This window comes from Stenella coeruleoalba (assembly GCF_951394435.1).
Source record: "Stenella coeruleoalba genome assembly, chromosome: 10".
Lineage (NCBI taxonomy): Eukaryota > Metazoa > Chordata > Mammalia > Artiodactyla > Delphinidae > Stenella > Stenella coeruleoalba.
In genome coordinates, this window is record NC_137156.1 from 31,927,809 (window position 1) to 31,942,645 (window position 14,837).

The following is a 14,837-nucleotide window of genomic DNA, read 5'->3' on the forward strand; positions in this document are numbered from 1 at the left end:
CGCACACAAGGTAGTAAAGAAACGTCTCTTTGTCCTTTTATGTTTAGTTCCTGGATCTTCATGAGCAGATCTGCTTGTGGGCCTTGTGTTCTTCAGGACTGTTCTAGCACACTCTCTGTCATGGATTTTTACTAAACTTACTTCCTTGGCTTCTTTTTCAGACTCTGTCCCCACACCCCAGCTTTACTGAAGTGTTATTGACAAATTGTTAAGTTATTTAAAGTGTACAATGTGATGCCTTGATATACATTGTGAAATCTTTAATTGATTTAATTGATCTCTTTAATTGAAGAATCCCTTTAATTAAAACTTATTCAGTCCTTCCACTGTGTTCTTAATCAGGGCTTGAAAATGTGAAAACAAGTATTTTAGACTCAAAAGCTGACCCTGTCAAATATACTAAAGAAGAATAATATAGAATTCTGTGATACATTCCCCAAGTACAGGCACTATCTTGTTTTGTTTTGTTTTTAATGTCTTTTAGAGGGCAATGGAATGTTTCTTGGATATTATTTCCACATATAGGACAGGAATAAATTTAGCTTTATTGCTCTTCCTCTAATTGTTTTTATTTGTTTATTTTATTCTGCGTTACCCATTAAATTTTTTTTCTTTTTTCTTAATTTCATGACTGTTGCCCAATTTACTCAGTTCAGTAAGATTTAATTTTCTTACAAGAGTTATAAAAGTGATTTTCTTAAAATATAATTTTCTTATAATTCTTGAAGACAGAAGTTTTGGGGATTTAAGGATTATAGCTGCTTGCATACCCAGAATAAATATCTGAAAACACATCTTTAAAATCACTGAATCCAGTCCCCTCCTTTCATTGTGGAGGAACTGAGGTACCCAGAAATGCTACTTGCCCGAGGTTACAGTACTACTTAGTCACAGAGTAGGAACCAGAACCAGGTCATCTAACTTTCAGTCTAATTTCTTTTCATCATAGCTGATTGCCTCTTCTTTGTAGCTGATGACCAGGATGCAGTGAGACTTGGCGCTGCATTATTGTAATCTTCCTAATTGGATACTGGCCATGTGAATTGTATCTGTTTATTCTCAGCTCCCATCTCTGGCCCCTCATTCAGCTGGTGCCGTTTCTTCTTTGAGTGGAGGCAGTGACTACAAGGAGACTCAGCTGGGTTACTAATCCTCCTGCACTGAGTACCCTGCCTTAGTCCTCAACTGAACAGCATGGAAAGGCATTATCTCCAAATGAAGGGTCAAATTCCCCAGGTGCTTTTTTGGGACTCTAGAACAAAAATAATAGGGTATTTGTTTGAAAGTAAATAGTATACACATTTTATGTATTATTCATTCATTCCCTTAAAAAAAGAAAATTTTCTGGCTTTTTTTTTTTTGATAAAAAAATATGTCATGACCTTTTAGTATTAATTAGGCTGATTTCTTTGGTAGAAAATAATTTGGAAAATCTCTGTCTCAGGCAAACTGGGAGTGTTGGTAATGCTAATAATTTATATATATGTATTTAATCAGATCAAAAAAGTTTTCTCATTTCAATAAAGAAAATAATACTTATTTAAAAATATTGTTTGATACATTTTTACCTCCTTTGAAATTTCTCTTTTGTTTTATACTGTGTTTTTGTACTAATATCACACGTATGTTTGTATGACTTAAAAAGAGAAAAATATACACGTGTTGTATATGCTTACTGGAAAAGTTTGTTCTTCTTACAGTTACAGCCATTAAAAGAATTTGGGGTTGACGCTCAACATCATACATCATTAAGGAATTAATTGCAACTTAAACCAGCAATGAAATAGCACTACACAGGGCTTCCCTGGTGGCACAGTGGTTGAGAGTCCGCCTGCCGACGCAGGGGATACAGGTTCGTGCCCCGGTCTGGGAGGATCCCACATGCCGCGGAGCGGCTGCACCCGTGAGCCATGGCTGCTGAGCCTGCGCGTCCGGAGCCTGTGCTCCTCAACGGGAGAGGCCACGACAGTGAGAGGCCCGCGTACCGCAAAAAAAAAAAAAAAATAGCACTACACAGCCATTAGAATGACTAAAATCGCAAACACCCAGTGTTGGAGAGGATGCGGAGCAACAGCAGCTCTCCTTCATTACTGATGGGAATGCAGAGTGGTACAGACACTTTGGAAGGCAGCTTGGCAGTTTCTTACAAAACTAAACATACTCTTATTATATGATACAATAAACACACTCTTTGGTGGTTACCCACATGACTTGAAAAGTTACGTCCACACAAAACTTGCATGAATGTTTATAGTCACTTTATTCAGAATTGCTAAAACTGGGAAGCAACTAGTATGTCCTTCAGTAGTCAAATGGATAAACAAACCGTGGTATATCCATACAGTGAAATATTATTTAGTAATAAGAAAGAGTTATCAGGCCATGAAGACATGAAGGAATCTTAAATACATAATGCTAAGTGAAAGAAGCCAGTCTGAAAAGGCTACATACCATATGTTTGCAACTCTATGACATTTTGGAAACGACAAAACTATGGAGACAGTAAAGAGATGAGTTATTGCCAGGGATTGCAAAGGAGGAAGGGCTGAATAGGCAGAGCACAGAGGATTTGTAGTGAAACCATTTGTATGATACTGTAATAGTGTATACATATCATTATACATCTGTCAAAACCAATAGAGAAACTCATGCAGAGTTACCCTTAATGTAAACTCTGGACTTTAGTTAATAATAACGTATCAATCAATACTGGCTCGCTAATGCAAAATGTTAATAATAGGAAACTGGGCATGGAGGGAGATGAGGGGATATATGAAACCTCTCCGTACTTTCCACTCACTTTTTCTATAACTGCTTTAAAAAATGAAGTCTATTATAATTATTTTAAAAAATAGAATTTGGGATTGATTTCTTTTCAACAGTTGGTGATAAGTGGATGTATGAAGAATGGGTCTGTGGGTAGATACATCATGAGATATATACATTTACATAGGATCTGGAGGTTAGCAAAAGATTCTGATAAAGAATAATGTGTCAGAATTTCCAGAGACATTGAAAGTGTATCACCATACTCAGGAAGCATCTAGGCATAAATTACTAACTAAAGATGTCAAATAGGGGTTCAACAGAGAGTAAGATAGCAAATATCTAGCATCTTCCTTCCTTTTTTAAAAAAAACTTTATTTTCTTTTTTAACTGAGGTTAGAAACTATTGAAGTGAAGTTTTGTTGTTTTCTGGAAACGCATAGTGACTAGTAATATTAAGTGTGTATTTTTAAAAATTTGTTTTCTGTGTTTTGGAAATGTTTCTGTAACTAGGTCTTACGCTGTTTTACTCTGTACTTTCTATTAATAGATTTTTCTTTTTACTTTAACAGATGTCTATGTAAAGGCTATCTCCCAATTTTAGACTGTTAGGCTTACACATAGCACCCAAAAATACTGAAAGGCTTAGTGGTAAGTTCAGCAGAATTTTTGGAACAGTATCCCATGGTTTCGTTCAGCATACATCCTCTTCTAAGTGTACAGAATAAGAAGTATAACTTCACCTCATGAATAGTCTTGCTTATTTCATACTTTCATTATGCACTTGACAAGGGAATTGCAGAGTCAGCTGCCCTAGTGATCACTGAAACATTTGATCCTGGAATTGAATAAAACCAATCCTGTTTGGGTGAGAGGATAGGGTATAAGTAGCTGTGCCACTGTCTTGATTAAGTGGAGTCCAGCAAGAATGCTCTGGACTTACTTGTTGTGACCATAGTTATCAAAGTTACATGATAACTAAAATAGAGTCTTGTGTGTTATAGCAATGAAGCTACTGCAGAAGACCAGGGGAGGGACAACTTTTTCAGGAACGTTTCCTGAAAGACCTTTAGTGGAAGCTGGTCCAGCAGTACTGGTGTTGTTACAGGCGTCTAGGCAGTATGTGAAGGATTTGAGCATCAGACCTTTTTGGTTGGGAATAGACCCAAGACAAATCAGTCAAGGCATCAGTGAGTAATAAGATAGGTGTTTAATGGGGGGAGGGGAAATCAAAAGATATGTATAAGTACCAATTACCTGGATTTTGTCTTTAAGTGACTTAAAAATATTATATACATTGCAGAGCAAAAAGAGGTGACTATGGCTAGGTACAGTGGCTTTCATTTCTATTTTCCAGAAACCATTAAGACAATATCTAGCTTTCTGCATTTGGGAAAATAAACTTAGCAGAAGTAATATGAGAAAAAATGCAAATTTAAGCTGAAGAACTAACAATCCTGAAAATTAAAATAATATACTAATCAAAATCCCATCCGTATTTATATCTTTAGCTGGTTTTAAGTACTTTACATGTTTATGTTAATGATTATTTTTAATAGAAAAGTATATAAAAGCTTGAGGTAAAACTTGGTAATTATTTGTACATTTTATATAAGAAGTATTTTAAAGTATTCTTTTTACTAGAGATGTGGATTGCATTCATTGTTTTATCTTTGAGTCAATTATTTCCCTTTGATAACTTTGTACTTCTTCTTTGGTGCGATTTAAATTAACTTAAAATAATGGAAGAGAAGCTTTGTTCCGGCAGCCCAAAGAATTAAATATTGAATATGTCAGTGAACATAACAGAAGATTTTTGCCATTGTGGAGTTTACTCTCTGATGGGGACTTTTTCTTCTCTTTCTGTTCTGTTGGTTTATTTGTTTGTCCTTGCACCAGTAGCACACTACCTTAATTACTATGGCTTTATAATAAGTCTTGTAGGAAATCTCCTTCTACTTTGTACTTCAAAAGTGTCTTGACTATTCTTGGGTCTTGACTCTCTCACATAAAGTTTAGAGCCAATTTATATATTTTTAATTGCATTTTCTATCTTTGTGTGCTGTTTTCCCCAACTTTATTGAGATATGATTGATATTGTATAAGTTTAAGGAGTGCACATGTTGATTTGATATACTTGTTTATTACAAAATGATTACCACCATAGCTTTAGGTCACACCTTTATCACGTCACACAGTTACCATTTCGTTGTTGCGGTGAGAACATTTATGACTTACTCTCTTATCACCTTTTAAGTGTATAATATAGTACTGTTAACTGTGATCACTGTGCTGTATGTAACATTCCCAGAACTTATTCATCTTCTAACTGGAAGTTTGTACCCTTTAAGCATCACCTCCCTGTTTCCCCCACTCCCAGCCCCTGGTAACGACCCCTCTGCTGTCTGTTTCAATGAGTTCTGCCTTTGTGTTGATGATATTTAGATTGCTCTTATAGCTGAAAAACTTGCTGGCTTCCTTTATCAGTTGAAATAATTTGTCTCCCCATTATTTTGAGTTTTCTGTGTAGATACTCAGATTATATGTGAATAAGAACAGTTTAGTTTTTTCTTTTCAATACTTATACAGTTTAAACCTTTTCTTGCCTTATGTTGTCGCTGTAATCTTAGGTATTATATTGATTAAAAGTGGTGATAGTGGGAATCCTTATATTGGTCTGAATTTCAAAAGGTTTGAATGCTTCTGAGTATGTTGTTCCCTATATGGTTTTTGGTAGATTCTCTTCATCAGATTAAAGAAAATCTTTTTAGTCGTACTTTGCTAAAATTTTTGTCGTGAATGGTTGTTTAGTGATTTTCCTACGTCTATTGATATGATCATATAGTTTTTCTATTTTCATATTTTATGGAGTTAATTGTATTAATAGATTTATGGGGGTTTTTTTGTTGTTTGTTTGTTTTTTGTGGTACGCGGGCCTCTCACTGTTGTGGTCTCTCCCGTTGTGGAGCACAGTCTCCGGACACGCAGGCTCAGCGGCCATGGCTCACGGGCCCAGCCGCTCCGCGGCATGTGGGACCCTCCCGGACCGGGGCACAAACCCGTGTCCCCTGTATCGGCAGGCGGACTCTCAACCACTGCGCCACCAGGGAAGCCCTAATAGATTTATGTTTTGCTCTTGCTTTCCTGACAGCCAAAAAAAGTATACCCAGCAAAGTTATCCTTCAGAATTGAAAGAGAGAGAAAGAATTTTCCAGACAAGTGAAAGTTGAAGGAGTTCATAAGCACTAGACTAGCCTATAAGAAAAGTTAAAGGGACTTCTTTGAACTGAAATGAAAGGATGCTAGTCAGTAATAGTAAAATGTATAAAAGTACAAATTCCACTGCTTAAATTCAGAATACACAAATGTTTTAATGGTGGGTAAATCAGTTATACATCTAGTATGAAGGTTATAAGACCAAAGTAGTAAAAATAATCATAACTACAATACTTTGTTAATGATACACAAGCTAAAAGATGTACATTGTGAAATCAACAACATAAAATGTGATGAGGGGAGGGTAAAACTACAGTATGAAAATCTGAGAAGCAGTAGAGCTGATGGTGTCCCAAAATGAGTTCAAAGGCAGGCAAAGACCAATGTCCCAGCTTGAAGATAGGCAGAGGGTGAATTCTCCCTTACTCCTCCTCTTGTTCTTTTCAGGCCTTCAGTAGATTGGATGAGGCACACCCACATTGGAGAGGGTAATCTGCCTTACCCAGTTTACGGATTCAAATGTTAATCTCACGCATAAATACCTGCAAATACATATCAAACTAATGTTAACTACCCCATGGCCCAGTCAAACTGAGCCATAAAATTAACCATACCCATATCAATTTGGGCACCCATATCTCCTTAAACTATACTTAGTCTCCAAATAAAGACAATAACAAGGTCATAGTTCTGCCTAACGTGATAGTTATCCAGCACACAACTGAAAATGTGCCAACCCCTTCCCCAGAAGATGAGGTTAAGTCCTTGAGTGATGTTTATACTTCTCCTTGGTGTTCCTAGCTTAAATACTATGATATAAAATGAATAACAAATACTGTAAGGCCAATACATTTTATGTTACATGAGGAGGGAATAAGAGAGGGAAGGAAACAGATATTTCCCCAACACTCCCATTCACACACACACACACAAACGTATTCATAACAAAATAAGGGAATACTCATGACCGTTACAATCCTCTTTCTATAACTGGTCATATGGTTGTAGCTGGTATTAATAACTACCTTCTTCCACTACCTAATCTGTATTCCCCTGCCTTCAGCAAGCACCTCAGCTGGTTGTGATTCTTTAACTGGTGGAGTGACCCAAACCTTCATTCTTGAAGGATCTGAGCTATTAGTAGTCCTTCCTGGAATGGATTGTAGTTTTCCACTGACCTTAATCACAGGGCATGGTAGTACTATGAGACGTCCTAAGGGATCTCCTATATTCCAGAAATACTCTTTCTTACCTCCACTGTGGAGTACCAGTCTGTTTTCCACTGGGTAGTCACTATCACTCACCCCAGCCAACACAGTAACTCCTTCTTTGCTTGTTGATTCAGAAGCATGTGGAATCCACAGTGACTCAGCTGCAGTCTTAAGTTGCATTTCAATGGAATAATTGTGTCAATGGCATAAATGTGAAAGCATTCCTCCCTCTGGAATTAAGACCTCTAGGCCAGTAAATCATAAGGCCATGGGAACGGAAAGCAACAATTTTGCTAGTGGGTCTCTAGGAGTAATAATGAGTGGTGCCTCTCCCATTCTATCCTTTGATTCCTAGACCTGTGAATTCTATGTGTGGGAGAAGCAGCACCATATTAGATGCTGGTTCTAGACTGTATAGTCTTCTGGAAAACCTTGCTCCAGATCTACAAGGTATTGCCAACTTGCTGGCACTGTAACTCAGTCTTCAAAAGGCCATTTCATCATTCCATCAAACCAGCTGCTTCATGATGGTGGGGAACATGTTAAGAATAGTGGATTCTGTAAGTGTGGGCCCAGTGTAGCCCTTCTCTTGCTGTTAAGTGAGTTTCTTGATCAGAATCAGTGCTGTATAGAATATTATGACAGTGGATAGGCATTCTCTAAGTCCACAGATGGTAATTTTTGCAGAAGCATTGCATGCAGGGATGCCAGTTCCATATCCAGAGTGTCTATTCCAGTAGGAATAATACACTTCCACTGCCATGATGGAAGTGGTCTAATGGCATCAGCCTGTTACCAGGTAGCTGACTGATCACCCTGGGGAATGATACCATATAGGGAACTCAGTGTTGATTCTGCTGCTGACAGATGGACACTCAGCAGTGACCTTGGTGAGTGGAAGTCCATCCTTCCCACCACAGCCACCTTGTTCATAGCCCATTGGGCAATGATGGGGTGATTTGGGAAAAGCTGATGGTATCCACTTGATTGTTAAAATCTTCCTTTGCTGAGATCACCTATGAGCATTCACACAAGACACAGATATCTTCACTTTTTTTTTAGTTTTTTTAAATTGAAATATAGTTGACGTCTTCACGTTGTTGTTGTTGTTGTTTTGCCTATTTAGAGACATCTGTCTACCTCTTCCCCAAATTTCCCAACTTCCCAAACATACTCCTTCCATGTCCCTTACCATTAGCCACTCATTGGTCATAGCCCATGAATCAGTATAAAATTACACATCTAACTATTTCTTCTTTCAAGTAAACAACTACGTGCACTGCTGTAAGTTCTGTGCACTGGGAGGATTTCCCTTTACCACTGTCTTTCAGGGATGTTCCAGAAGGGGACTATAACACTACAGCTGTTCAGTTTCGGGTGGTGTCTACGTATCATGCACATTTCCACAGTGGCTGCACCATTTTGCATTCCCACCAGCAATGTACAGCATTTGCAATTTCTCCATATCCTAGCCAACACTTACTGTTTTCCATTTTGTTGATAATAGCCATTCTTATGGGTTTGAAGTGGTATCTTCATGTTTTTTTTATTTGCATTTCCCTAATGGCTAATGATTTTGAGCATCTTTTCATTTGAAATTGGCCGTTTGTTTATTTTCATTGGAGAAATATCTATTCAAGTCTATAGCCCATTTTTAAGTTGGGTTGTTTGTTGTTGTTTTTTTTTTGCGCTGTGGGCGTTCTTTGTATATGCTGGTTATTTATCTGATATATGAGTTTCAAACATTTTTTTTTCCCATTCTGTGGGTTATCTTTTCTCTCTCTTAATAGTGTTCTTTGATTTATAAAAGGTTTTAATTTTGATGGAGTCCAATTTATTTTTTTCTTTTGTTGCCTGTGCTTTTGGTGTCACACTTAAGAAACCTTCGCCAAATCCAAAGTCATGAAGATCTCCCCTTCTGTTTTATTCTAAGAGTTTTATAGTTTTAGGTCTTTGATCTATTTTGAGTTTATTTTAATATGTGGTACAAGGTAAGAGTCCAACTTCATTCTTTTGCATGTGGACATCTTGTTTCCCTGCACCAATTGTTGAAAAGACTGTCCTTTCCAGATTGGGTGCTCTTGCCACCCTTATTGAAAATCAGTTGACCATTATATGTTTATTACTAGGCTCTCTCTTCTTTTCCTATAGTCTCTTTGTGCCAATACCACATTTTTTTTCTCTTTCACTCAGCCTGGGCTAAGACAGGCAAAGTGCCTTCCTTGGAGTGGTATTTTCCTAGTTCACACACTGAAAGTGTCACCATCTGCGCATTGCTTTTCTCAACTTCAGAGTAGTTTCCTCAAACCTCTCTTGAGGTCCCAGCGTTCTTTCCTATACCTTGAAAACTCTGCTGGTTGAAATCCAAGCTATAGGCTACTATAAAGAAGTAGATGCTTTCAGAATAAATTTTGGCTCCAGGGCTCTCTTATCCTGTGGAGCTGTGTTTTCTCATTTTCTCTGACTTCTTTTTTGTTCTCTCTAGTGCTGGTTAAAGTATGCTTTAAATATAAGTTTTTAATATATTACTGTATATTTTCAAATGTTCTTTACCAGGACCATCTAGTCCACATATGAAAATTGAGAAGAGGACTTTTAAGATCAGCTTTGTCATCCATTCTTGATAATCTGCTTGTATATAGTTTGAAATAATAGTTTACACCACTTACATGCATTTTTCTTAGCAGTTTTCATTTTAATTACATCACATGCTTTTTTTAGTTTTCTATGTGGCTATTATTGTGTTACTGTACAGTTGTCCCTCAGTGTCTGAGGGGGATTGGTTCTACGAACCCCCTGCAGATACCCAAATCGTCAGATGTTCAAGTCCCTTATATAAAATGACATAGCATTTACTATATAACCTATGCACATCTTTCCATATACTTTTTTTTTACTTTAATAAACAGAATTATTATTTGTAATATTTACACACATAGTCTTCCATGGTAATGTTAAACTTAGCATTTTCTTCAAATGCCCCTCAAAATAACCCACTTTGCCTTTCTAAGTGAATCTTGGACAAGGAAATTCAGTGAAAGTGATCTATTTATGACTATCCCATGTCTCTTTTTCTTTAACATCTTTATTGGAGTATAATGCTTTACAATGGTGTGTTAGTTTCTGCTGTATAACAAAGTGAATCAGCTTTATGTGTACATATATCCCCATATCTCCTCCCTCTTGTGTCTCCCTCCCACCCTCCCTATCCCACTCCTCTAGGTGGACACAAAGCACGGAGCTGATCTCCCTGTGCTATGCGGCTGCTTCCCACTAGCTGCCTATTTTACATTTGGTAGTGTATGTGTGTCCATGCCACTCTCTCACTTCGTCCCAGCTTACCCTTCCCCCTCCCCATGTCCTCAAATCCATTCTCTACATCTGCATCTTTACTCCTATCCTGCCCCTAGGTTCTTCATAACCATTTTTTTTTCTTTTTAGATTCCATATATATGTGTTAGCATGTGGTATTTGTTTTTCTCTTTCTGACTTACTTCACTTTGTATGACAGTTTCTAGGTCCATCCACTTCACTACAAATAACTCTATTTCGTTTCTTTTTATGGCTGAGTAATATTCCATTGTATATATGTGCCACATCTTCTTTATCCATTCATTTGTTGATGGACACTTAGGTTGCTTCCATGTCCTGGCTATTGTAAATAGAGCTGCAATGAACATTGTGGTATATGACTCTTTTTGAATTATGGTTTTCTCAGAGTGTATGCCCAGCAGTGGGATTGCTGGGTCATATGGTAGTTCTATGTTTTGTTTTTTAAGGAACCTCCCTACTGTTCTCCATAGTGGCTGTATCAATTTACATTCCCACCAACAGTGCAAGAGGGTTCCCTTTTCTCCACACCCTCTTCAGCATTTATTGTTTGTAGATTTTTTGATGATGGCCATTCTGACCGGTGTGAGGTGATACCTAATTGTAGTTTTGATTTGCATTTCTCTAATGATTAGTGATGTTGAGCATCCTTTCATGTGTTTATTGTCAATCTGTATATCTTCTTTGGGGAAATTTTCATATACTTTAAATTGTCCCTAGATTACTTATAATACCTCATACAAAGTAAATGCCATGTAAATAATTGTAAATACAATGTAAATGATATGTGAATTGTTGCCACCACGTGGCAAAATCAAGTTTTGCTATTCAGAACTTTGTGGATTTTTTTTTTATTTCGAATATTTTCGAAATAAATATTTCGAAATATTTCGAAATATATGGTGGTTGGTTGAATCCGAGGAACCTGCAGAACCTGAAGATATGAAGGGCCAGCTGCATTGGTTATTTGGATATGGTAACAGTTTTCTGGTTGCCAATATTATGAAGTGGTTGTCTTTAAAATTTTGCATTTTGAAATAGTAAATGCCCTCAAAAATGCCTACACAAGTCAAGAAATAACTTTGATGACACTGCACTTTTCTCTGCAAGTTTCAGCTTATGTAGGAAAGATGCAATTCTTTGTCCATAGAAAATTGTATACGTACTCTGTCATTTGAGAGGACAATTTGTACTTTATTAAACAGTATCATGATAAATATTTTTCACTTTTGCCTTTCTTAGTTTTACAGTCCTTAATATTGGTATGTTTGATTTTCTTTGCAGGTTTTCTCTAGGTGATTCTAGGAGGCCTCTTCATGAAACAGCAGTTTTGGTAGAAGATGTAGTACACACTCAGTTAATTAACCTGGTAAGAGCATATAATCTTATTTGGTATCTCTTCTCTGCATTCCACTTATATTGGCATCACAATCCAAGATATTTTTAAGAATTTTTTTTTTTTACATTTAGAATTCTTTTTTTGTCAACTGTATTAAAGTATAATTTTCATGTAACAAAATTTCACCAGTGCATGACTTTTGACAGATGAATATTGTCATGTGACTAGCAACGCAATCATTATATAGAAATATTTCCATCATCCAAAAACATCCCTTTGTAACCCTGTGTAATCAGTCTTTTCTCCCACTCCTGACCTCGGATAACACTGATCTGTTTTTTTTGTTTTTTGTTTTTTGCGGTACGCGGGCCTCTCACTGTTGTGGCCTCTCCCGTCGCGGAGCACAGGCTCCAGACGCACAGGCTGAGCGGCCATGGCTCACGGGCCCAGCCGCTCCGCGGCATGTGGGATTCTCCTGGACCCAGGCATGAACCCATGTCCCCTGCATTGGCAGGTGGACTCTCAACCACCGCGCCGCCAGGGAAGCCCCACTGATCTGTTTTTTATCATTATATCAGTATAGTTTTTTCAGAACTTTTTAAAAAACTTTTATTCTGAATTTTAGATGTCTGGAAAGAGAATTGCACAAATATTACAGAGAATTCTCAGATACAATTCACATTCCTATGTTAACATCTTGCATAACCATAGTACAATTATCAAAACCAGGAATAACATTGGTACAGTACTGTTAATAATATTACCAACCTTATATGAATTTCATCAGTTTTCCCATTAGTGTCCCTTTTCTGTTCCAGGAGCTAATCCAGGATAACACACTGTAGTGAGCTGTCATGTCTTTGTGGTCTTCTATCTGTGATAGTTCCTCAGTCTTTCTTTAAAGTCCTTCATGACCTTGACATTTTTGAAAAGTACTAGACAATTATTCTGTAGAATGCTCTTCTTTGTCAATTGGTCTAATGTTTTCTTATGGTTAGAATGTGGCTATGCCTTTTTGTCAAGAATACCACAGAAGTGATGGGCTTTTCTCACTGTATCATGTCAGTGGGTTCATGTTGTTGATGTGTTGTTTGTGATCTTAAATTAACCTTGATAACTTGGGTAAAGTGGTATATGTTGAATTTTTCCACTATAGTGAAGTTTTTTTTTTTTTCATTTTGTTGTTAATAAATGTCTTGTGGGAGATGTTTTGTTACTATGCAAATACTGTTTCTCTGAAAAATTTTGCCTGTTAATTTTAACATTCATCAGTGGGTGTAGTCTGAGACCGTTATTACTGTGGTATTTGCATAGTAATGATTTTCTATTTTCTTCTTTCCTTTTATCTTTTAATTGCAGTTATTCTGAAAGAAATAGCTATTCTTTATCACCATTTATTTATTAAATTTTTAATGTACGTATGTATGGACTAATGTGTATTTAAATTTTATTCTTTTGTTCATTATGCAGTAATATTATTATTTATTTTTATTTCTCAAGTTGTTTCAGTGTTGGCCACTAGGAACGCTTTCATGTCCTTTCCTCATTTTTCTATCAAGTTTTTGATCCTGTGTCTCATAAATATTAGGTATATCAGTCCTTTGTTTGTGGCGTATGATACAAATATATTCTTCTTCTGTGTCGGTTACAATTATCTTTTGACTTTGTTTTTATGAGCTTTGGGGAGGCATACAAGTATTTTTATTTTAATGTAGTCAAATGCATCAATCTTTTATTGTCTTTGGATTTTGAGTTATAGTTAGGAACACTTTTCTTATACTGAGTTTAAAGAGAAGTTCATCCATATTGTTTTCTAGTACCTGTATGGTTTCATTTTTAACATTTAGATTCCTAACCATTTGTGGTTTATTCTTGTTATTGTGTGAGATATGGATCTAACTATAGATTTTTCCAAATGACTACCCAGTTATACCATCATCATTTATTAAAAAGTATCTACTTTCCCTAATGATTTGAGATGCCTCCTTTATCATTACTAAATTAGCATATGTATTGGGGTCTATTTCTGATTTTATATTCTATACCAATGGTTTATTTGTCTACGCATGTGCTAATACAACATTTTAAATTATATTGGTTTTATGGTATATCTTAAAGATTGTTACAGCTAGACGCCCCTTCTAATTTTTCTCAGTGTGTTCCTGATTATTCTTATATGTTTATTTTTCCATGTGAACATTAGTATTGAATTTTCTAGCTCCATAAAATAACTTGCTGGTATTTTTATGGGGATTGTGCAAATTTATAAATCAATTTAAAGAGAACTGCATCTTAATGTTGAGTCAGCCTAAGAAAAAGGAATGTCTACATTTTTTCAAGACTATTTTCGCGTCTTACATGAGTGTTTTAACATTTCTTTTTATAGGTTTCATGTATTTCTTGTTAGATACATTCCTAAGTATTTAACCTTCTTATTTGCTATTGCAAATAGGCTTTCTGTATAATTACGTAATGGCTGAAAACGTCTGGAATTTACTAAAATACATAAATCTATAGATTTAAGAAGCTGAGCAAACTCCAAAAAGGATGAGCCCAAAGAAATGCATGTTCAAACTGCTGACTATGAACGGCATAATATAAATTTTAAAAGCACCCAGATTTATTACCATAGGGGAACAATGATTTGAAAGCAGAATTTTCATGAAAATATGGAGACTAGAAGGAAATAGCACAACAGTTTTAAAGTACTGGATTCCCTTTTCTCTACATCCTCACCAGCACTTGTTATCTCATGTCTTTTTCATAATAGCCATTCTAACAAGTGTTGGCCTAAAGCATACACATAGATCAGTGGAACAGAATAAGAGCCCTGAAATAACCCACATATATGATCAATTAATTTATGAGAAAGCAGTCAAAATTGGAGAGCCACATGCAAAAGAATAGAACTAGACGCTCTTTTACACTGTACACAAAAATTAACTCAAAATGGATTAAAGACTTAAATGTAAGGC

The 14,837-nt window shown here is 36.3% G+C and overlaps 1 protein-coding gene across 4 annotated transcripts in view; it reads left to right on the forward strand.

Annotated features, from left to right (window-relative positions):
- Window positions 1-14,837, forward strand: part of SUPT3H (SPT3 homolog, SAGA and STAGA complex component) — a gene marked incomplete at its 3' end in the record, with an annotated part of 421,318 nt that overhangs the window by 209,907 nt on the left and 196,574 nt on the right. For all 4 annotated transcript variants that reach the window (XM_079933090.1, XM_079933092.1, XM_079933093.1 and 1 more), the window contains one exon: window positions 11,808-11,892. In XM_079933090.1, the coding sequence (XP_079789216.1) occupies window positions 11,808-11,892 (85 nt within the window). The remainder of the gene's footprint in view (window positions 1-11,807; window positions 11,893-14,837) is intronic.